Source organism: Salmo salar, chromosome ssa14 (assembly GCF_905237065.1).
Source record: "Salmo salar chromosome ssa14, Ssal_v3.1, whole genome shotgun sequence".
Taxonomy (NCBI): domain Eukaryota; kingdom Metazoa; phylum Chordata; class Actinopteri; order Salmoniformes; family Salmonidae; genus Salmo; species Salmo salar.
In genome coordinates, this window is record NC_059455.1 from 85,028,864 (window position 1) to 85,052,816 (window position 23,953).

The 23,953-nt window shown below is 40.5% G+C and overlaps 3 protein-coding genes across 11 annotated transcripts in view; 2 read left to right on the plus strand and 1 right to left on the minus strand.

The window, feature by feature from the left end:
• The first annotated feature begins 288 nt into the window (after positions 1–288).
• Positions 289–2,940, plus strand: LOC106570472 (homeobox protein Dlx6a). The gene is made up of 3 exons (XM_014142852.2): positions 289–1,026; positions 1,675–1,868; positions 2,183–2,940. Exons 1-3 carry the CDS (start codon positions 714–716, stop codon positions 2,423–2,425), a joined length of 750 nt encoding a protein of 249 aa, XP_013998327.1. The 5' UTR covers positions 289–713; the 3' UTR covers positions 2,426–2,940.
• Positions 2,941–6,263: 3,323 nt separating this feature from the next.
• On the minus strand, positions 6,264–8,755 carry LOC106570474 (homeobox protein Dlx5a). The gene is made up of 3 exons (XM_014142853.2): positions 8,262–8,755; positions 7,692–7,876; positions 6,264–7,438 (listed from the first exon to the last, which is right to left on the minus strand). The coding sequence occupies exons 1-3, from the start codon at positions 8,617–8,619 to the stop codon at positions 7,127–7,129; spliced, it is 855 nt and encodes a 284-aa protein (XP_013998328.2). The 5' UTR covers positions 8,620–8,755; the 3' UTR covers positions 6,264–7,126.
• A 5,493-nt stretch (positions 8,756–14,248) lies between these two features.
• The window catches only part of LOC106570475 (protein argonaute-2), a 30,477-nt gene continuing 20,772 nt past the window's right edge, over positions 14,249–23,953 (plus strand). For 4 of the 9 annotated variants that reach the window (XM_014142855.2, XM_014142857.2, XM_014142859.2 and 1 more), the window contains exons 1-3: positions 14,250–14,997; positions 16,638–16,685; positions 22,002–22,197. In XM_014142855.2, coding sequence (XP_013998330.1) covers positions 14,973–14,997; positions 16,638–16,685; positions 22,002–22,197 — 269 coding nt within the window. In that variant the 5' untranslated portion in view covers positions 14,250–14,972. Of the gene's footprint in view, positions 14,998–16,004; positions 16,304–16,637; positions 16,686–22,001; positions 22,198–23,953 lie in introns of those variants that run through there. The other 5 variants (XM_014142856.2, XM_014142858.2, XM_014142863.2 and 2 more) reach the window with 5 other exon arrangements.

A 23,953-nucleotide genomic window follows, 5' to 3' on the forward strand; every position in this document is an offset into this window, starting at 1 on the left:
AGGATACAATCGGTTCACCAGGACATCCACTCTTCGTATCTGCAATAGGACTGCATTGTTGTTGTCATCTTGTTGATTTGTTGCATGTCATTTTCTTTGAATAACCTGATCATTACGACAGTATGGAAATTGTGTCAGTATATTTCCAGGGTGATGATATGGTGTGTTCAAAATTATATTCGTTCGTTAGGCTAAATCAAACCGTGGGCTGTGCGTAATTTGGGGTTGAGAATGAATCCTTAAACAAAATGACTATTCCAAAGGGCTTCTATAATTATTATACAAGCTTCTTGCGTTTGACTATTGTCTGTAGGAATTAGGTTATCCTAGTGGTGGCTGCGGTGGGAGTTGGTAAGGTGGGTTAACTTGCGCTGAAGTCTCCGTGAAGCACACAACTGATGACGTTGGGTTGAATGACCAATCGGAAGGCGCTGCCCTTTGGAGACAAACCATTTTACTTGTAGTGTCTGCATCAAGTCTGGAAGCAAGGACTCAATTTTAACAGAATCCACCTTAAATCTCTGCCTTAACTTATGCCCACGTTGCGCCATACCGAGTGAGAAAATCAGAGGAGGAAAAAAATCGAACAAACTGAGAAATTCAGGTGTTAATGGGACAATATCTCTCCGTTGAGGAGAGAGAGACAACAACACAGCGAGAGAACCCATTTGGACTTGAGAGAGGGGGTGAGTGCTCTCAAGGTAGAAAATTTGATGATGACCATGACTACGATGGCTGACGGTCTGGAGGCTCAGGACTCGTCAAAGTCTGCTTTCATGGAGTTTGGTCAGCAGTCTCACTCACAACAGAGCTCTCCGTCGATGGCCGCCAGCCACTACCCGCTGCACTGTCTCCATTCCGGCTCGCACCCAGCTCACCATCAGCACGATAACTCTTCGTACTCCGGCTCCAATTCCTACAACAGGTCGCTACCGTACTCCTACGTGAGCCACCCCCACCACAGCCCATACCTGCCGTCCTACCACAATAACACAACTGGCGGCCAGGCAAGGTTAGACGGCACAGGTAAGACGCTTTCCATTCATGAGAAGAAATATGCTGTATGTCGTTTTCATGAACAGCGATAAAAATGCGAATGCTATTTATTTCTTATCAAATCGGTCAAGAACGAGATAAAGCCAAATAAACGTCCAGCAGATCATTGAGTTTCGAATTAATTTTGAAATGATGTCTGAATTACATGTTATCTGTTGACTCGTTTATTTTTCTACATCGATGTTTATTTCATGGTGTCTCTTGCTTTAGAACACTCCCCCAGATCGCATTCTATGGCCATGCTTTGCACGGGGTATAATGACAAAAGAGGAATCCTCACGAATTATTCTTGGAATTAGGCGGTCTACTCGCTTTGCAAGTTGTAATTAGCATTTCATTGACATGTCATTATGAGCAATATCCTAAATATGACAGAGGATTCAAAGATGATTACAATCAGATTGAGCAAATGTGACATGTGAATATGTATTAGTGGTCTGGATTTAATATAACTAAATGTATCATATTTTCATTATTAGATAGGCCTATTTAGCCATTTAAATTGGAACCTATTATAATCTACGAAATGAAAAAACATGATTTGGGGAATTCTTTACGATTTGTTGTGTAATATTTTTGGTCTTATGTAGTGGACTAACATTGCCCTTTTTTTTGCAGAGCAGCAAAAAACAACAGTGATTGAAAACGGAGAAATTCGTTTCAACGGGAAAGGCAAGAAGATTCGCAAACCTCGGACGATTTATTCTAGTTTGCAGCTTCAAGCTTTAAATCATCGTTTCCAGCAAACACAATACCTCGCCCTGCCAGAACGCGCTGAGCTGGCTGCATCTCTCGGACTAACACAGACACAGGTATTTTCAACACCGGAATTATTATACAGAAGGGTATATATTATGGTATTATTATTAGCCATTTATTATCATGTATTACTCGTATTATTATTAGGCATATTATTAGCATGTATTATTATTATTATTATTACTACCCAACAATTGCTCTGGGTGTTGTGTTGCATTGTAATAATGTCTTGTAGATGTTGTAATCATATTCAACCTTTCTATTGGTCTATAAGCCTATTTATTAACATGTTAATTAATAAATATATTAATGATTGTAACATTATCTGTTATCTGGTCTTCCGTTGCCTTCCTGACATCTCGTGCAGGTAAAGATATGGTTCCAGAATAAAAGGTCAAAGTTCAAGAAGCTGCTGAAGGCAGGTGGCAACCCGCACGAGAGCGACCCTACAATGCCTAGTTCCATCGGCCTGTCTCCCCGCTCTCCAGCAATTCCTCCCATATGGGACGTTTCAGCGTCCAGCAAAGGAGTAAACATGGCGGCCAACGGCTACATGCCCGGTTATTCTCACTGGTATTCCTCCCCACATCAAGAGACAATGCAGAGATAGACTGCGCAAAGGGCGGGGAGGCCCGAGGCCTGACTCGAGACTTTCGAACCTTCATAGTTTTACCTGCACAATTGATTTCCATCAGCCTCGAGATAAAAGTGTTGTCCCGTTCGAACAGCGAGATTCCTTGGCGAAAGGGTCGGCTGCTTGTGAAGGATACTTGGGGACAAAGTCTCTGTGATATGACACACGATAAAGGAACTAACCGTATTAATTTACCAATGACTGTTCAGTGGGATTGCCTTTGTTATGCTTTCATTCATGTCAACATCTGACTGTCAATATACCAAATATAGGCTATCACTGACATTTAGCCCAACACTTGGGCACGGAATGGACTACACTTGCGGGTTGAACATTATGCCATCTTATATTGTTGAAATCTAAACTTCACTTTGACTGAGTGTTTTTCTCGAACATGCAAAACAAAGCATTCTCTCTGTATATATATTCATCAATTTTAGTTGTACATACACTTTTTATGTTTTGTCTTTCATAAATGGAGTAAACCTTGACTTAAAACAAAGTTTCGTGTTTTGTACTGAAAGATAACATGATTGATATATGTCATACATGACTGATGAGCCATTCCTTGTCGAGGTCCTATGGACGTTCTAAAATGTAGGTCCCATAGGTTTTTCATAAAAATATTACAGGCTATCCATCATAGCACTATGTTTCCTCATAAAATATAAATGTCCAATGCACTGCAAGCGAACAAAATAGCCTATAGTCAAATACATAAAAAAACACTAGAGGAAATTAACTTACCCTGTTCCGCTTTATCAATTTATCCCGAAAAAGATGGTCGCTCCATGTCCAGTTAATCTTGTGATTTTCTGCCTCAATTATTAGAAGTATTGACAAAATGTTTTTCTCCTCTCTGCCTGTCCTAAAGCAAGACGTTAAATGCCAAGCTCCACGGGATCGATCTTGAACAAAGCATCCAGCTGCAGTCCCGTTCAATATGAAGGAGATATTTGGGACAATTTATGTGTTTTATCCAAGTGAGGCTTTTTTTCCATTCTCATAAATGCAGGCATAATTAGGGTAATTTTTGATGCAAGCCCGCTGATTACAACGTTTTTACCGTCAAAGATAATTACCTGTAATTTTCTACCACTTTTAATACTAAAAGGCATCTTTATTTGGATTTGAGGTAGCACAGACGGAACAAAAGAGGGAAATTATTAGGTTATTCATATACAAATTGCTGAGAGCAGTGAACGGTTGGGATATTATCTGAAATTACAATGTTGAAAAGAAGAATTTGAAAGTGTCTGCAGCTGTCAAATCGTGGATGCCCCACTGGCACACAGTATACCTGCATGGGCCCCACTTAACTAAAACCTACAGGCCCTATCACCACCATATCTATATGCCTATATTTGCAAATATATATATAAAGTCTGATTTATTGCCCAAACTCTCGTAAACAACCTTTCACTTAAAAAGTTCCTATATTTACCGAGAGTAACTCGTAAAGCAGAAAAGTGCGTGGTGTGCGGAATTTCTTCTACCAAGAAGTATTTTCACACCCAAAGGACTTCCCGCAAATCACTAGCTTTTACAATAAATAAGCTTATATCGTCATAAATCTGTCATGCATTTTAAAGGCTATTTTGAAAATCGTTGCAATAGGAAGAGTCAATGTGCATTGCACATGTTTAATATTATGTAACTCAATTGATTAATATTATATGAACAAAAATATAGAGCTCAGATAGAAAGCGGCTGGAAGTGACAGAGGGAACAGAAGACACAATGAGAAAATCAGAACTAGCGCTAGAAGGGGGGGGGCGAGAGAGAGAGAGAGAGATGACAACACTCCTGTGTGGCTTTCTGGTCAAGATATAGATTGATGCAATATGTTCCAGGATAACCTGATCATATTTGATCAGTTTGGCTTCTTGATTGCAATTGATTATGGCCTATGGAAATAACATTGTCCGAAACGCCTGACAAATTAATAGGCTAGAATGAAAGTCAATATTTACGGGCTTGTGTTGAATGCATGCTTCTCAGATTTGATCCATTTTCGTTGTTTTATTTAGCGCGTAAGACATGGGTTATGTATCACAAATTAACTAGAAAAATATATTCAAAATGTAACCTAAAATAAGGTAGGTTAAAGCCTTTAGCCTAGGCTATACAAAACAAATGCAATCGGTATTTAAAAATTACACGAAAACGAAAGTATCCAACAATCTTTCATCAAGTGATTCACAGAGAAAAAAACAGCCTTACCTTCATATGATTCTTTAGCCTACAATAGTGTTAGCAGTGGTCAAAAAGGTTGGACTTCGGTAGGGAACACTGTCTGCGACAGTACACTAGTGCTCGTGGATGAGTAAGCATATCCAGGTGTGAAAGTGCTTGAACACCCCGGTACCTCTTATATATTGCCTGCAAAATTAGCTGTTATTACTGTCACTGTTTAGTGATGGTGAGCTAGAAAAAAATAATTCTGCCATCAAGAAGCAAGCGCATCTTTGCAAATTATAGATAATTGTCAATGTCCAGATTATGATAATGGGGCCTAATCCTGGAGTATAATTATTGTTGAGTGTTACGGTTGAAGCTGTCCAGTAAAGCTAACTGTCATTATTTAGACTCGATTTGTAGGGGAGTGGAACATGTTCAGTTGGAATTTAACGGGGCTCTTGATATAATGGCATGGTGTGTGTGTGTGTGTGTGTGTGTGTGTGTGTGTGTGTGTGTGTGTGTGTGTGTGTGTGTGTGTGTGTGTGTGTGTGTGTGTGTGTGTGTGTGTGTGTGTGTGTGTGTGTGTGTGTGTGTGTGTGTTGGGGGACGTGGGGTGGAGGGGGCATAAACAGTAATATGAAAATCAAACGTAGAGTTCTCGAGCACTGGCAGTGTAATTATGTGACCACGCGCACTACGTCGAGGTTTTGGATTAGCGTTCAGCAAACCATTTTATTTTGTGCACAATGATTTCACTGATTAGTTGTTTGCTACGGCTATGTTGAGCCAGGACAGTCAGGTCCGTGGGGAAATCAGAGGAGACGGGCATTCAGTTGCATGCACACCATGTTAACATTGGTGTATTGTGTATTATGCATTGTGTATCCTAAGGTCAGATGCTTCGCAACAGTATTTTGTGTCCAGGCCAGATTTAGTTTGTGGTAAACGTGTCCTCTCCGTGTGTGCGCACGCGCGCGCGCGTGTGTGATTGTTTCTTGGTTGATCGTTTATATATGCATAATGATAACATGTTTAATGTAAAGTCTGGAACAAGAACCCAATTACAACACATTCATAGGCCTTGATTTTCGCTTCAGTGGAGTATAGTTTGTTTAGTGCTATTCAGTAGCAACACTCGTTGTAGGAGGCCTACTGCTGGTAGCTAATGATATGTTCAAATGTTGAAGATTTTATTTTACCCGGAAGGTCTGACGGAGGTGGGCTGTGGCCGGGAGCGGCAGAGCTCTGGAGCCGGTCTGCCCCCACAGGAATGTAAATTGTCTCAGATCTTCGTACCGCCCATTCGCCTCCTCTCTGCCATTCAAAGCAACTAATTCTAGGGGACAAAAAGAGAGCACGGCTGCAGACTGTCTGCCAGACCGACACCCATATTCTTTGGGGGAGGTTGAAATCCAGATGCAACTCCAAAACACGAGAGTGAAATGTGCTAACATGATTTAAAGAATAGGCATTATAATAATACATGTATACTAGAATTTACCTGCAAGAAAATAGTATCAACAACAATGTCTGTATCTTTACAATAATCTGATTTAAATCGTGTGAATGATTGATTATTTTGTTTGGTTTACATCTCGTTCACCACGGACAACAAGAAAAAAACTAAATAATATGTTTTGTTATGACTGTTTAATAAAGTAGTAACAATGGCATACCATTCCTTGAATATTTGTCTTTCAGAGGAACATCATTGACAACTCTAATAATGCAATAGTAGGCCTATACCTGCAATCAATTCATCCACATTGAATTGGACGTCAAAACCAATAGACACTCGTAACCTACGGTTCTGTTTTAGTCCGTTATGGATCCGCTCAAAGCATAATGTACTCTGGGCATGTAATATGCGCATAACCATAAAACAGGTTGTAGTACCAAACATGAATAACTACATGACATGACACGAACAAATCTAGCCTAACCTTTTGGCATAGCAGCAGGTAACTCCCCCTGAGAATTCCGCGCTTGTTGAAAATGAAAAATAGCCTAATTGTAGGCCTTTAGCTTAAGGTCAGTATACCAATCTCCTTGTTGATAGTTTTGTCCCCAAATTAATATTTAAAGTCAATCACAAATGTGCACAACTGACCAAATATGTCACACAGACAGCCCAGGCAATTCATCTCGAGTTTGATCTGTACATGGATTTAAAGTGTCTCAGAATGTGGGCACATTTTGTAATGTTACGGGGTCATTGATTTTCAGTGCGAATAGCCTAATCATGAGGGAGGACTTGTTGGTAGGCTATCAGCAATTGTTTTTGTCTAAGTCATAATTCAGGAGGGCGCCATTAAAAGTCTCTGGATTGCATTGTCAATTTAAAACGTTTAATTAGTCTTCCAAAATGCAATAAATTACATGCACACATTTACACATTATACACGTTCTTCTATGACTGTCATCAATACATTGCATATTCCTCTGGACATTTTAAACACGAGTCCCTTACAATGTAAATATTTGTTGAACTGGGTTTCAGTATAACGTCCCAGATCCAAGAACCAAAGAGTGCTGTATCGAGTTGGGGGCCTGGAGGTGAGAATTCATGGCACCAGCCGTGGAGTACCAAGACGCGGAGTTTTCCAAAAAGGTGGAGGCCGCGGAGTTGATGTTCTGCGCCTGGTGGCTGTGAGGCCTGGACGGGCCATGCGTGTCCCAGACGGCGGGGGACTGCGGAGAGTTGCATGCCATAGGGTCGCTGGAGCTCGGACTGTGTTCCGGTGGAAGCTCACCATTCTTCATAATTTTCTTCAGTTTCGACCTTTTGTTCTGGAACCAGATTTTGACCTGGGGATGGATGAGAAATATGTCAAAGTGAGTTAATAAATAACAGCATATTAACATCCCAAAATGCCATTATACAAAAGTACGCATACGAATTAAGCTTTCGATCATTTTTCAAGAATTCATTACGCACACTTTACGCATTACATGTATATTGTAAACACAATGCAAATTTGAACTGATCATTTTTATTTAAAAAACTAAAACACAATGAAACTGAACACTCAATGAAATTGGAGAAAAGTAACCTATTTACCTGCGTTTGCGTGAGTCCCAATGAAGCGGCGAGCTCTGCTCTCTCTGGCAGCGCGAGGTACTGTGTGTTCTGAAATCTCCGCTGCAGGGCAGCTAGCTGAAAACTGGAGTAGATTGTCCGTGGTTTTCTGACTTTCTTGGGCTTTCCGTTTACCATCCTCACTTCAGGTTCTGCTACTTCTTTTTCTGAAAGAAAGAAATCAATTGCTTTATCTGTGGTGTACTAACAAAGTATTTGCATAACACAGTCATATTTCCTGGATATTCCATCTATTTCAGAGCGATCAAATCAAGAGGACATCTGTCGATTTATAGGCGGAAATTGAAGTCAGTGCGTCTCGCAAAGAATCTAACGGGTAGAGGAAAAGTACGTCCTTTTTACAGAATAACTTCGGTGAAAACTTTGTGCCCCTTTACCAAATTTGATTTCAAGAATTTTACCATGATGGAAAAATAGGCTATCCCAGTTTGACATACACGCATGTAAAAATTGTGTGAGGTCGAACACGACACAAATTTGATTGACTAATAATAATAGCCTAATACAAATACAATAAAACTGTGTAATTACCCTGCGGACTTAATGGTTGTACTCTGCTATAAGTTCCAGCATATTGGTGGTAAGCAGAGGCTGTGTATGCGCTGTAGTCTGGGTATGTTTTTGCAGGGTAATTTCCCGCAGATCCGTTTACGCCGTGGTACTGGTATTGATAGGCATTGAGAGGTTTCCCATACGAGGTGGAATTAGGCGAACAATAGCCATGGTGCACTGCTCCAGCCGGGCTATAGTAGCCAGAATCCGTGGCCGTTGACTCGGGTAGCGTAGGGGATTCCTGAGACGGGTGGTGCATTGTGGTGGAAACCTGAAAAGGGTTCTGGAAGTCGGCAGGTTTGAAACTCGGAATCCTTCGGTCGAATACTCCAGTCATAGTTCGAAAGCAGCAACGTTAAATGGCAGCCTAACTCCAATGAGACGTCTGAAGACTGACTGAAGACTACACTTGCATTGTGTGATATGTGCTTACACCGACGGCGTCTCTCGAACTTCTGCCAGCCCCTCAGCAAAGACTTGGTTAAATCCTAAATTGCGCTCTTACGCACTGCAGGGAGGATCTGGTTCCATTGGCCAAGGCGCGCAGGCAGCATACACCCCAACTCGCTCGACCAGTTTGCCATAGGCGATATACGACTCAGGCTACTTTGTTGTGTTTTTACTATCAATCAAAACGGGCAATTAAACTGGGTGTCATGTCATCGATTGACAATTTAGGGTGGTAAATTGCAGTATCCAAAACGTCTACAAGAATATATCAGTCTATCATGAGCTTCAGCATTAAAACATCACGACTGTTGTGTTGCCTGGCATTCATAATTCAGCTTTCGACAAGAAACGAAACAAAAAATGAAATTACTACAGTATTTATCTTACAATGTCTCATGATTGGACTTAATGCAGAGACAGAAATGAAACAGTTTCGATTGCCACAACATAAAATGCAGGTGATGCAACTAACAGATTAAACTAGATCTGTGTTTCACTTGCCTATTCATAAATGAAGAAGAAACAAGTGCTTTTGTGTGATTTTACCCCATATTGTCAGCCTAAAGGCCTATATGCCCATTAATTTGTAGGCCTATGTTAATTTTAACGTCACAGCAAGGTCTACCTCATCCGCATAAAGATGAACATTTCTGCATAAAATTAATTATTAGGCTATATCACACATTTCTCTTACCACGGTGAAAATCTATGGAAACTACCTAATTAAACTCGATTATTTGTCCCTCAACAACGGCCACGTTTAACCACACCGAAAATGCATTGAAACAACGGAAACAGACAACATTCATTTACTTTATCACTATGTTCACTAAGCTCTGTAGGGTCTGTGGATGTTGCACGCAACTGAACAACGCGCGTATTGTAGTAAAATGGCGTCGCTCGGTGGTGAATGAGGGAACGTATGATCACTTTGTGCGAAGCTGTGGAATCAGTATAAAATGGCGCCGCTCGGTGGTGAATGAGGGAATGTATCATTACTTGGTGCGAAGCAGTGGAATTAGCGTCAGCCACACGCGACAAGACATTCCAATAAAATATTTGGGGACCGGGCATCAACGTAGTAGGCTATTGTTGCATACTGTATGTAATCAATCAATTAAGACAAAAAAAAGCCAAATCCAAAATAATGAAGGTTTCTTTAATTGTTATAGGTCTATTCATTGTAGACCTACTCCATCCAGCATTTTGGATTTGAGTACCGAATGTTAACTTTATTTGAGGGTATTTCCATACATATCTGTTTTATCATTTAGAAATGCTGCCCAATATTAACTGAATGGTGAATGATGACTGGAGTAATTTTCTTTCTAAGTCTATAATAAAGATGTTTCTGAACAGTTCTACATGAATCCTGATAATGTCATGAAAAATGAATAGGCCTAATGAGTCAGATGCCATTCAGAGGCTACAACAAAACATGCACACTTTTCATCATTACCTAACAGGGGAGGTTAGCATTATTATAAAAATAAAATAAAACATTGGGGGGCGGGGGTATAATCTTTGTGCCTCTTGTAACCTTCTCACTCATCATTATTCACAATATATTCATGATTGTCCATGATCATGGTAGCATCCAAATGAATGTATACTGAACTAAAATATAAATGCAATATGTAAAGTGTTGGTCCCATGTTTCATGAGCTGAAATAAAAGATCCCAGGAATTTTCAATATGCACAAAAAGCTTTCTCTCAATTTTTGTACACAAATTTGTTTACATTCCTGTTAGTGAGCATTTATCCTTTGCCAAGATAATCCATCCACCTGACAGGTGTGGCATATTAACAAGCTGATTAAACAGCATGATCATTATACAGGTGCACCTTCTGCTGGGGACAATAAAAGGTCACTCTAAAATGTTCCGTTTTGGCACACAACACAATGCCACAGATGTCTCAAGTTTTGAGGGAGCATGCAATTAGCATGTTGACTGCAGAAAGGACCACCAGAGCTGTGGCCAGAGATTTGAATGTTCATTTCTCTACCATAAGCCACCTCAAACTTTGTTTTAGAGAATTTGGCAGTATGTCCAACCGGCCTCACAACCGCAGATCAAGTGTAACCACACAAACCCAGGACATCCACATCAAGCTTCTTCACCTGCAGGATCATCTGAGACCAGCCAGCTGATGAAACTGAGGAGTAATTATGTCTGTAATAAAGCCCTTTGTGGGGAAAACCTCCTTCTGATTGGCTGGGCTTGGCTCCCCAGTGGGTGGGCCTGGCTCCCAAGGACACCTACAGCACCCGATGTCACAGGAAGGCCAAAAAGATCATCAGGGACAACAACCACCTTAGCCACTGCCTGTTCACTCCACTATCATCCAGAAGGTGAGGTCAATACAGGTGCATCAAAGCTGGGACCGAGATGCCATCAGACTGTTAAATAGCCATCACTAGCACCTTAGAGGCTGCTGCCCTATATACATAGATTTGAAATCGCATGCCACTTCTATAATGGAATGCTAGTCACTTTAATAATGTTTACATATTTAGCATAACTCATCTCACATGTATGTACTGTATTCTATTCTATTCTACTTTAATTTAGTCTATGCTGCTCCGATATTGCTCATCAAAATATTTATATACTCTTTATTCAATTCCTTTACTTTAGATGTGTGTATTGTGTGTATTGTTGTGAAATTGTTAGATATTACTTGTTAGATATTACTGCACTGTTGGAGCTAGAAACACAAGCATTTCGCTACACCCGCAATAACATCAGCAAAACATGTGAATGTGACCAATACAATCTAATTTGATTTGAAGTGGGTGCAATCGGCCCCTCTTTAATATAGTTAGGGCCTATATATTTAATTAATTTCCTAATATAAAATTCAACTCAGTAAAATCGCTGAAATTGTTGCATGTTGCGTTTATATTTTTGTTCAGTATAGAAGTGTTCAAAAACATATTCTAAACTCAGCAAAAAAGAAACGTCCCTTTTTCAGGACCCTGTCATTCAAAGATAATTCGTAAAGATCCAAATAACTTCACAGATCTACATTGTAAAGGGTTTAAACAATGTTTCCCATGCTTGTTCAATGAACCATAAACAATTAATGAACATGCACCTGTGGAACGTTCGTTAAGACACTAACAGCTTACAGACGGTAGGCAATTAAGGTCACAGTTATGAAAACTTAGGACACTAAAAAGGCCTTTCTACTGACTCTAAAAAACACCAAAAGAAAGATGCCCAGGGTCCCTGCTCATCTGCGTGAACGTGCCTTAGGCATGCTGCAAGGAGGCATGAGGACTGTGGCCATGGCAATAAATTACAATGTCCGTACTGTGAGACGCCTAAGATAACACTACAGGGAGACAGGATGGACAGCTGATCGTCCTCGTAGTGGCAGACCACGTGTAACAACACCTGCAAAGCATCGGTACATCCGAACATCCCACCTGTGGGACAGGTACAGGATGGCAACAACAACTGGCCGAGTTACACCAGGAACACACAATCCCTCCATCAGTGCTCAGACTGTCCGCAATAGGCTGAGAGTGGCTGGACTGAGGGCTTGTAGGCCTGTTGTAAGGCAGGTCCTCACCAAATATCACCGGCAACAACGTCGCCTATGGGCACAAACCCACCGTTGCTGGACCAGACAGGACTGGCAAAAGTGCTCTTCACTGACGAGTCACGGTTTTGTCTCACCAGGAGTGATGGTCGGATTCGCATTTATCATCGAAGGCATGAGCGTTACACAGAGGCCTGTACTCTGGAGCGGGATCGATTTGGAGGTGGAGGGTCCGTCATGGTCTGGGACGGTGTGTCACAGCATCATTGGACTGAGCTTGTTGTCATTGGAGACAATCTCAACGCTGTGCATTACAGAGAAGACATCCTCCTCCCTCATGTGGTACACTTCCTGCAGGCTCATGCAGCATGACAATGCCACCAGCCATACTGCTCGTTCTGTGTGTGATTTCCTGCAAGACAGGAATGTCAGTGTCCTGCAATGGCCAGCGTTGAGCCCGGATCTCAATCCCATTGAGCAAGTCTGGGACCTGTTGGATTGGAGGGTGAGGGCTTGGGCCATTCCCCCCAGAAATGTCCGGGAACTTGCAGGTGCCTTGGTGGAAGAGTGGGGTAACATCTCACAGCAAGAAATTTTAATGGGACACATTATTCAATTTCTGTTAGTCACATGTCTGTGGAACTTGTTCAGTTTATGTCTCAGTTGTTTAATCTTGTTATGTTCATAAAAATATTTACACGTTAAGTTTTCTGAAAATAAACGCAGTTGACAGTGAGAGGACGTTTATTTTTTTGCTGAGTTTATTCTTACTTACAATAAAACTGGCACCAAATTGGCACAGGACATTATTCTGTTCCTATTGGGGAAAACATAATCCAAAGCACAATCAACTGCAAATGCATCCAATGAGTTTGTAGAGTCACAAGCTTGACGTAGTCATTGCTTGCTAGGAATATGGGACCAAACACTTAAAATGTTGACTCCTTTAATACACTATAAGTGAATTTATTCAAATACTTCAAATGGGGAGACTAGATACATAAAGTGCTTTCATTTCTAAATGGTAAAACAGATAGGAAAGGGGGGTACCTAGTCAGTAGTAAAACTGAATGCATTCAACTGAAATGTGTCTCCGCATTTAACCCAACCCCTCTGAATCAGAGAGGTGCGGGGGGCTGCCATAATCTTCGGCACATACTGTATGTATGAAAATACCCTAAAATAAATGGTGATATTCTGTACTGTCGCCTAATATGAAAAATTCTAGCTCAATTCTAAAATGCTGGAGTATAGAGTAAGATAACAAAATGTAACTTCACTGTCCAAATACTTATGGAGTGAAGTGTAAATAGGCCTATATTACTATGAGGTAGTCTAATGATTGGATTTGTTTGTTCATATTGACCTAATAAGTTCATGGGATGAGTCCTCTGAATAGAACAGAATGAATTAGTGTCCATTTTGTGAAATACAGAAATATGTCTATCTCAACCCCACCAAATACACACACTTGGAGAGGCACACGGTTAGCCACCAGGGAGCAGCACCCCTGGATCAAGAGCAGTTTTAGGTGGTTAAGTGCCTTGCTCAAGGGAACAATGGCAGGAAATGGTGCCAGGGGTAAAACACAGCAGCTTGCCAGTTCAGTTCTGTATTTTTTTCAGAAATTTCTGGCTACTGGTCTGTCTCTCCAACCTCTAGGCCACCTACCACCCCATTGATGTTGATCTCTTTCTGGTAGGCCTAAGTTTACAAGTGGAAGTGAATTTTTTTGAGGAGTTGGCTGGGCCCCTAAACTCAGTTTAGCATGTTAGGCTGCCCCTACTGGTCAAGCCACATTTTTTATTTATTTAACTAGGCAAGTCAGTTAAGAACAAATTCTTATTTACAATGACGGCCTACACAGCCTGGATATACAGCCTGTATTTGAACCAGGGTGTATGTGGTGACGCCTCTAACAATGAGATGCAGTGCCTTAGTCCGCTGCGCCACTCGGGAGCCCATATTTGAGGAGGATAAGCAGGGGGACATAGGACATATGGCATGAGAAGGCTGGGCTGCCTTGGCCTACAAACCTTCTCTACCAATGTGTACAGTAGGCCTAGGCCTACTAGCTACACCAATACAAAATCATCCAGTAACAATAATGAATGTTAAGCTAGTTCGCAGGACGTTTGTGGAATCTACGAGATGGGTTTATCAGTGAGCATTTATTTAAAATACAACATGCCCCGAAAATGACTGCTGTTTCTTCTTCCAGTGAAAGGCATTCGGCAGCGACAAAATTAAGTAAAATTACACATTTGGTTGGTAACGTTACAGCTATTTTAATATTGTAGTGTTTACAGGGCCTAAATGAAATACATTCATTGCACTTTGGTTGATTCATCTTCCTCTGAATTTCGCAATGTTGTAAAATGAACACGGCCAAGGAAAGACCGCGCGGGGATAAGACAGTGGACTGTGCGTGTGACATCACACAGATCCTTCGCTAGCCTCTCTCGGCATAGCTCCGGTTTGTGTGTTGGGGGGATGGTGCCGTGCCGAGGATGATAAAGCTCTCGTGGTGTTGTAATTTACTGCTTGGCTAAAACCTTCCACTTCCTAACCGAGCCGCCCACACTGTTTTATATATATAGTACCCATTTACGTATGTATTTTGGCGACGTTTGAGTAAAGTGGAGTACCCGTACGTACGACCACAGAGTGCACGCTGAACAAACGATAAAATGTATTCCAGTGGAGCAGCTGGAGGTAAGTTTAGCATTTTGCTAGTTAGCAAGACGGATAGCGAATAAATGTGCTGATAGTGATAGTTTGGTCTTTGGGGCCTCCAATCATTTTCACGGTTTTGTTTTCATTTTGTAACATTGTTCGCCAAGCTCAGTTTAACATTTCGTCCCTAGCTAGCTAGCTAGCTAGATCTCGCGTTAGCAAGCCTTGCCACCGTTTGCCCGGCCTGTTGTTGTTAGTTAGTTAGTTAACTAATGTTAGCTAAGCCTGTTGACCTGGCTAACGATAGTTGAAGTCGATTAACTTCATTCTTGTTCAAGTCCAATCCTAAAGCAGGAAACATTTGTACAAATAACATGGTTAAAAAATATATATTTAAAATAGATGGTTGGCCAGTAGCTAGCTACCGAGCTAGCTCAGAGGAACTCATTTTTAGTAGACTAGCTAACGTTAGCCTGCTAACGGGTAGTCGCCTTGTTATCCAACGGCGGCGTGTTAACCTTTTCAAATGTTAGCCAGCTAACTTGGTTTGCGTTGTAATTAATTAGTTAGATACCTCTTAACCATTGCTTGTTGTCTAACTTGCTAACTGACTAACCCGCTACATTTCGGAGACTGTTTGCACCGAGTTATTCTCTTTGTCGTTAGCTACCATTATGGGGACCAGTCAGCTTGCTATATATTGAGCAAGCAACAATCCTTAAGTTGTGCATCATTAGCTAGCTACATTTAACTAGCTAATGAGTTGACATTGAGAATGGGGAACTAATTGTTGGATCACTAACAAAATGCCGTTAAGTGAAGGCCAATTAAAGGAAAGATCCTCTCCCAACATGCTGTTTTAGTTTGTGCAGGTGGGAACATGGCCTGGTATTTAGGTTGGGATAAGCATCCATGGTGACTAGTAGCGTTAGCGAACAGATTTTATGCTATACTACTAGTGGGTGATTTTTTTTTTTTGTTAAATTTTTTATTTATTTCTATTTAAAAAAAAAAAAATTATTACTCTTAAGTTGTTCAAAGTGGAGCCAGTTATGTGAAAATGAATATTTGCTAGAAAATAAGGTTGCATCACTGATACACTGGTTGACTATTTCCAGTTAATTATTTCCAATCCTTCACTTACTGAGAATGATGGTGACCAGTTTCAGGAAGATGGGTGGTTATAGGAGTGGTCAGATTGCCAGGTTGCTGAGCTGCTGGTGTGTACTTGTTGATAAGGGAGCTGAAAAATTGGCTCAGCAGTTGTACATGATTCTGTTCTAAGGCTGATAAGAGGGTGAGGCATTTGGAAATGGGTAGTCAGTGTGCCAGAAGATGCAAGCAGGTACGATATATGGGTTGGAAAACCTACCTCAATGCAGGGATGAGGGATTCCACTAGTCCAAATTATACCTTAATCCACACTACTCCATCGAAGATTGAAATACTGCTAGTTTTCCAGTGTAAACAAGTGTACTGGTAGGGTCTGTAGTAGCTAGCTATGCAGCAATAAACTATAGGGCATGAAAATGAACATGGAGAATGAAGTGACAAGCTTTTATTTGGGCATTATATATAGGAGGAAGTTCTAAGAATATTACAGAACATTTTGTGATCCATGCAGCCTTCATTTAAATCATTGTGAGTCATGTTAATTGACAAATGTTTTTCTCTTCTAGCTGCTGAGATGCTTGAACCACCTCACTCCTCGGGGTCAATTGGCTCTGGTAAGCTTCTTTCACACCAGTCTTAGGGTACTTATTATGGTTTGGAGTTTGAACTGTGGCATGTTTTCCCCCCTTTAGTTAAATTTGTTTGGACTGGTGTGAACCAGGGCTGTGATGATACCAGTATTGCAATATTTTTTTCCATGGCAAAAATGAAAACACAAAGCAGAACAAGCTCTTTGGTCCTTTAATCTGCTGTATGTAAAATATTGTGTGCTATAGCTAGTGTTGAGCGACTAGTGCATTTTGAGGTTTATGTTAGATTATAAAAATAAATAACAAATGGGGGTGTCTTATTTATTCTAATATTTTTTTTACATGAATTGCGTTATGTGGGTTGAATACTGTAACACAGAATAAAACAATTGAAGTCCCATGATGGTAGTGACTGCCCATTTACTTGTCACTTAACCATCATTTATTCACTTGAATAAAATATTTAAATTGTGTATATTACATTTGTTTTATTTGACTTTATTTCATTCCAAGTCAGCATCTCATCTCTATAGAGCTTCTGCCTATGCTGTCTGGCAAAATCACCATTTTTGTATACTGAACAAAATATAAATGCAACGATTTTACTGAGTTACAGTTCATTTAAGGAAATCCAATTTAAACAAATTCATTAGGCCCTAATCTATGGATTTCACATGACTAGCCAGGAGTGCAACCATGGGAGGGCACAGGCCCACCTACTTGGGAGCCAAGCCAATCAGAATTAGTTTTTCCCCACAAGGGCTTTATTACAGACAAATACTCATCAGCTGTCCGGGAGGCTGGTCTCAGACAATCCCGCAGGTGAAGAAGCCGGATGTGGAGGTCCTGGGCTGGCGTGGTTACACGTGGTCTGCGGTTATGAGGCCGGTTGGACGTGCTGCCTAATTCTCTAAAATGACATTGGAGGGGGCTTATGGTAGAGAAAGGAACATTCGGTTATCTGGCAACAGCTCTGGTGGACATTTCTGCAGTCAGCATGCCTTGAAACATCTGTGGCGTTTTGCCAAAACTGAACATTTTAGTGGCCTTTTGTTCCCAGCACAAGTTGCACCTGTGTAATGACCATGCTGTTTAATCCGTGTCTTGATATGCCACACCTGTCAAGTGGCTGGATTATCTTTACAAAGGAGAAATGTTCACTAATAGAGATGTAAACAAATTTGTCCCAAAATCTGAGAAATCAGCTTTTTGTGTATTGAAGAATACTGGGGTCTTTCATTTCAGCTCATTAAACATGGGACCAACACTTTACTGAACAAAAATACAAAACGCAACATGTAAAGTAGTCATACTTTAATGACGGCTGAATACCAACTATCAATCACTTAGATCATGTATTTTCAGGTAGATGCCTTGTGAAGCAACAGCTGCTCTCTATATCACCTCACGATTGAACATTGTTTTCTTCTGTGGCGGTCATAACAAAAAAAAAAAGGCAGATTAGTACCCTAATAAATAATATATTTTATACAAAAGTATATGGACACCCCTTCAAATTAGTGTCCATTTCAGCAACATCTGTTGCTTGACAGGCTTATAAAATTGAGCACACCGCCATGAAATCTCCATAGACCAACATTGGCAGTAGAATGGCCTTGCTGAAGAGCTCAATGACTTTCAAGGCTGTTATAGCATCAAAGTGGGGAACAACTCCATATTAATGCCCATGATTTTAGAATGAGATGTTCGACGAGCAGGTGTCCACATACTCTTGGTCATGTAATGTAGATGCACAATGGATTATGATCGTAGTTAATTACCAAGTTTTAGGTGCTTAAGTCTGTAGACTATTGGCCTGTTGAACTACAACTCCCTACTACATCGCACAGTTCAGGCTGGATCTGATTTATCTCTAGAGAAACTGATGTGTGCATTGAGCTCACAGAGAGAAACACATGGAATTCAAATAATTGAACTGACACCAGTCAATTAGTTAAAAAATAACCACAGTTTCAGTTAATCGCTCAGCACTGGCTATAGCTTGGAAAATAAATGTGACTGGATGACAATGTTTTAATCTTTTTTTATTTAATTTTTTCTTCCAACAGTAGGGCTGTTTTTCCTAAAGAATTTAAATCTGTTTTGTTTCCTTTCTACAATGCTAACGGGTATCTCAATACTGGTGTTGTCCCAGCCCTAGTGTGAATACACTATCTGCACTTGGGAATGCACAAAATTACACAACGTGAGTCGCTCAAAGGGTGGAGCTATAGGCTACTGAATTTAGCCTACTCGCGTCGTACGATGGAGCGGCTATTGCGCTGTTTCTTCCCGCATGTTGTTGGAAGACCAAAGAGAAAGTAATATGATGTTTGGGACACAAGTTATGCTGATTAATGATAATACATGGATTTAACGTGAGACTTTTCTCTAAACAAATGACTGGTATGAACACGATTTTGTTAAGCCATTTTAGTTTGACATTTGGCAATGTGAAACCAATCGGACCAATTTTTTTTTTTTACAAATAACCACACTGATTCAACTATTGCACAGAACTACAGTACCAGTCAGGTTTGACACAACTACTCATTCCAGGGTTTTTCTTTATTTTTACTATTTTCTACATTGTAGAATAATAGTGAAGACGACGACGACAACACTATGAAATAACACACATGGAATTATGTAGTAAACACATGTTAAACAAATCAAAATATATTTGAGATTCTTCAAAGTATCCACCCTTTGCCTTGACAGCTTTGCATATTCTTGGTATTCTCTTAACCAGCTTCATGAGGTAGTCACCTGGAATGCATTTCAATTAAGGTAGGGGCCCTTGGATATACAAAAGAGAGCCCTATTTGGTAAAAGTCCATATTATGGTAAGAACAGCTCAAATAAGCTAAGAGTAACAGTCCATTACTTTAAGACATGATGGTCAGTCAATGTGAAACATTTAAAGAACTTTGAATGTTTCTTCAAGGGCAGTCCAAAAAATAAGTTAATTAGTTACCAGCCTCAGAAATTGCAGCCCAAATAATTTCTTCAGAGTTCAAGTAACAAACACATCTCAACATCAACTGTTCAGAGGAGACTGCGCGAATCAGGCCTTCATGGTCAAATTGCTGCAAAGAAACCACTACTAAAGGACACCAATGATAAGAGACTTACTTGGGCCAAGAAACACGAGCAATGGACATCAGACCGGTGGAAATCTGTCCTTTTGGTCTGATGAGTCCAAATTTGAGATTTTTGGTTCCAACCGCAGTGTCTTTGTGAGACGCAGAGTGGGTGAACGGAGGATCTCTGCATGTGTGGTTCCCACTGAAGCATGGAGGTGGGGGTGCTTTGCTGGTGACACTGTGATTTATTTAGAATTCAAGGCATACTTAACCAGCATGGCTTCCACAGCATTCTGCAGCAATACGCCATCCCCTCTGGTTTGCATGTAGTGGGACTATCATTTGTTTTTCAACAGGACAATGACCCAACACACTTCCAGGCTGTGTAAGGGCTATTTGACCAAGAAGGAGAGTGATGGAGTGCTGCATCAAATGCTCTGGCCTCCACAATCACCTGATCTCAACCAAATTGAGATGAGTTGGACCACAGAGTGAAGGAAAAGCAGGCAATAAGTGCTCAGCATATGTGGGAACTCCTTCAAGACTGTTGGAAAAGCATTCCAGGTGAAGCTGGTTGAGAGAATGCCAAGAGTGTGTGAAGCTGTCAAGGCAAAGGGTGGCTACTTTGAAGAATCTCAAATATACCATATTTTGATTTGTTTAACAATACATTTTTTGGGGTCACTACACGATTCCATGTGTGTTATTTCATAGTGTTGATGCCTTCACTATTCTACAATGTGGAAAATAATGTAAAAATAAAGAAACCCTTGAATGAGTAGGTGTGTCCAAACTTTTTACTGATACTGTATGTGTGAAAACACCCTTAAGGTTACTACAAGCTTCATTCCGTTGATCTACTCGCTTTTAGAGCAGCGGACAGCTTTCGATAACATGATGTCCCACTACCATTTACAAGGGGGCGATGGCAAAACATTTGTATTTATTTTTTATTTTTTTCATTTTGTGAAAGCAAGGAAGAGTAGCTGTCCTTTGCTAGCCTTTAGAGCTTCACACATCTTTAAATGTCTTGATTCTGGCAGGCAAAGAAAATTGGATGTAAAATAGGGCAAGTATAACTGTAGGAATCAATTAGGTAGTGTTTACTGGCAAGAAACACCGGACAACAGCTGACTGCACTGGAGCACATCGGCCATGTCCGAAATCTGTCTTGCCTGCTACTTACTAAAACGACATACTGTGTACTAATTTTACTGCGTCCTATTAAGAACTAATGCAGTAGGTAACATATCAAGATACTAAGCTCACCCATCCTGAGAATGCGTCATGTAATTGTATTGATTCCTGCCATTCATTCATTTGGGTACAGGGCGTCCCCTTATCTGATTATCAGCTGTTGTCAAACAGACTCAGGAATAACGATTCTCTTCTTCAAAAGTGTGCAGTGAATTCTAATAGATGACTAACCAAAATGAGTAGAACATTGAGGCATTTAAAGCATACTCGATTTGAAGATTCACATACTATAATTTTTTTTTATCACATTCCTAAAATGCCTACTATTTAGAACGCAAGTCCGGTCGTGTCCGAATAACCATTATTTTCCAAAGGGACTTGTTTACATCATATGTCCCGAATTTCAGTGGTCTGATATCCCCTTCTCTACCTATTACAACAAAGCTGGTTATCACGTGGGATGCCAGTTATTCTTAGACATGCTGATTAGAAGTTGAAAATTTGACCCTCTCGTCATAGAAGCTTAGCTATCTGAGGAAACGCAGATAATCCCTAGGATTAACAGACCGCTAAAGAAAAGACTGACTTTGAACCAGTTTTGCCAAGGCAGCAGCTAGTCTTCCTGGGGTCCAGCAAAATGAAGGCAGTTATATACATTACATTTCATAACTTCACAACACAGTAAGTGTGTGCTCTCAGGCCACTACTCCAATACGAAATCCATGTGTATGTGGGTGTGAGTTATCGTGTGTGTCTCTTCACAGTCCTCAGTGTTCAGTAAGGTGTCCAAACTTGGTCAGGGCTCACCAACCAAATAGTTTCATGCAGTCAAATGCTTTGAACATACAACTATTCAAATTCTAAAAATAATATTCTAGAACAATCTTGTTGTGCGTTAGCGCAAACTGACCTGGGACCAGGCTAGAACAGGGTGTCATGCTAACTTGTGATAATGAACATAGGAGTTGGAAAAACTGCACAAACACATTGGGACTAGGCAAAACCCATTCCATCTGTACAGTTATTAACTTGTTCCTTTGTTTGCTTCCTACCCCTGACCCCTCTGATCCAGATCCCCCGTCTCCTCCAGTGCCAGAGTATGTGTTCAAACCCCCCTCACGGCCAGACTTTGGCACCATGGGCAGGACAATCAAACTGCAGGCCAACTTCTTTGAGATGGAGATCCCCAAACTGGAGGTCTACCACTACGACATCGACATCAAGCCAGAGAAATGCCCCAGAAGGGTCAACCGGTATGGAACCGTTTTATTTGGTTTACAGGCTTTCACCTGAGTATTCAACTATCTAGTTAGAAGTTGCCAACGTTCCAGAGTATATCTAAGTATTTTTTTAACCTCCTGCTTTGGGCTGGTGGTGTTAATGAGTAGTTCATAAAATCATAATCTATGAGCAGAATTACTTGTTTTACCACAATTAGCTACGAAATCCCTAGTTTGAAAGAGACTGTTTTTCTGGAAGGTGTGCTGCGCCACTTACCCCATGTAAGCTAGGGATGGGCATGAGTATCGAGTACTTGAACGGACGTCAAAACTTTACCTTTAACCAGATATGATAAAAAAAAAAAATGCTGTACAACTATTTGGTGTATTTTCTTGAAGACTACGTTAATTTGCTTTTACTCTAGAGTTCCATTTATGCATATCCATTTGGGCGACATATCAAAAAAACAAGCCAAGTATCACACAATTCTGCTCCCTAAATTCCCTTACCCTTCCATGTCTCTCTCACTCAATTGCGTTCTGACTGCTCCCTCCACACATGCGTGCTGAGTGGACTTAGAGACGTTTTTAATAGGCATTTATTTCTCTAACTGATGGGATACACAAGCTACATTCCTTTCCAAATGATGACAGTTTCATCACAAATTCAAAATGGACTGGCTGACTGAAGGTGGGAAATATGTGTTTAAATAATGAGCTGAAATTATGGAACAATTGCATAATTTTCTGTTTGGGGTTTTAGCGGTTGTCACTAGTTACCACAGCCACAAAGTCAATCGCTATTTGTGACCCACCGGCTCGATTCTGTCCTATGCAGCCAAATTTGAAATAGTATATATTTTTTTACATTGGATAAAAGTAGAGACTCAGCTAGAAAATGGTATGTCACACTACAGTTGAGGAACAATTGAAAAGTAATTCTGCTTTGAAAGTTGATAAACTTGTAACCCCACTTTTGAGAAAATGGCTCTTGAATGTCTTGGTACACCTACTGGAGAGCTCTTTGTCTACACTCATTCAGCATCGTTCACACCCTTAAGCCTTAGCCCCTCCCAACTTTGTAAGGATTCACATGTGAGGCCATGTGCTAAACAGTGAGTACGGTCGTGTACTAAACCACCAAAGCTTTCATAGCTTACGGTTGTGAGTGACGAAATTAAAAGCAGGGCATTCTATCAGATCATTTTAAAACTTGGACACTTTCTCGTTGGCTTAATGTTATATCGTGATTTGACTTTGGTGCTAGTCATTATGTTCTTCACATTTAGTCTCTGGTAAACACACTATCAAATCCCAAGTTTATTTGTCACATACACAGGATACAGAAGGTGTAAACGGTACAGTGAAATGGTTACTTGCAAAATAGAGTTAAAATTTTTTTTTAAAATAAAGATGTGTAGCTAGCTAAATAATGAACCATAATCCCAACTCAGAACGTTACCACCCTGCATGAATCTACAAGTAGCTAAACGCTAACCAACTAGGTTCAACGTTAGCTAGCTAACATTAGGCTATTGCTAGCAATGCAAATGTCTTTGAGATACGAATAATATACATACACGTAACATTAGCCAACGTTGGCTGGCTCTCTCGCTAGCTATCTAACTGTATGCTTTAACTTGCAATGAGACCTACTTTTGGACAAAATTAGAAATGTATAATATATTCAATTGTAGCTAGCTAGACTCTTACCCGTATACACAAATTAACGCTTCTCCCTCTGTCATGGATGCCATGGTTGCCCTTCGTTTGAAGACGTAATCCAGAG

Coding starts and splice junctions, on each gene's coding strand:
- LOC106570472 (XM_014142852.2), top strand. CDS start 714: ATGATGACCATGACTACGATGGCTGACGGTCTGGAGGCTCAGGACTCG. Junction 1,027..1,674: donor GGCAAGGTTAGACGGCACAG/GTAAGACGCTTT, acceptor TTTTTTTTGCAG/AGCAGCAAAAAACAACAGTG. Junction 1,869..2,182: donor TCGGACTAACACAGACACAG/GTATTTTCAACA, acceptor CATCTCGTGCAG/GTAAAGATATGGTTCCAGAA.
- LOC106570474 (XM_014142853.2), bottom strand. CDS start 8,619: ATGACTGGAGTATTCGACCGAAGGATTCCGAGTTTCAAACCTGCCGAC. Junction 7,877..8,261: donor ACAACCATTAAGTCCGCAGG/GTAATTACACAG, acceptor TCTTTCTTTCAG/AAAAAGAAGTAGCAGAACCT. Junction 7,439..7,691: donor TGGGACTCACGCAAACGCAG/GTAAATAGGTTA, acceptor ATCCATCCCCAG/GTCAAAATCTGGTTCCAGAA.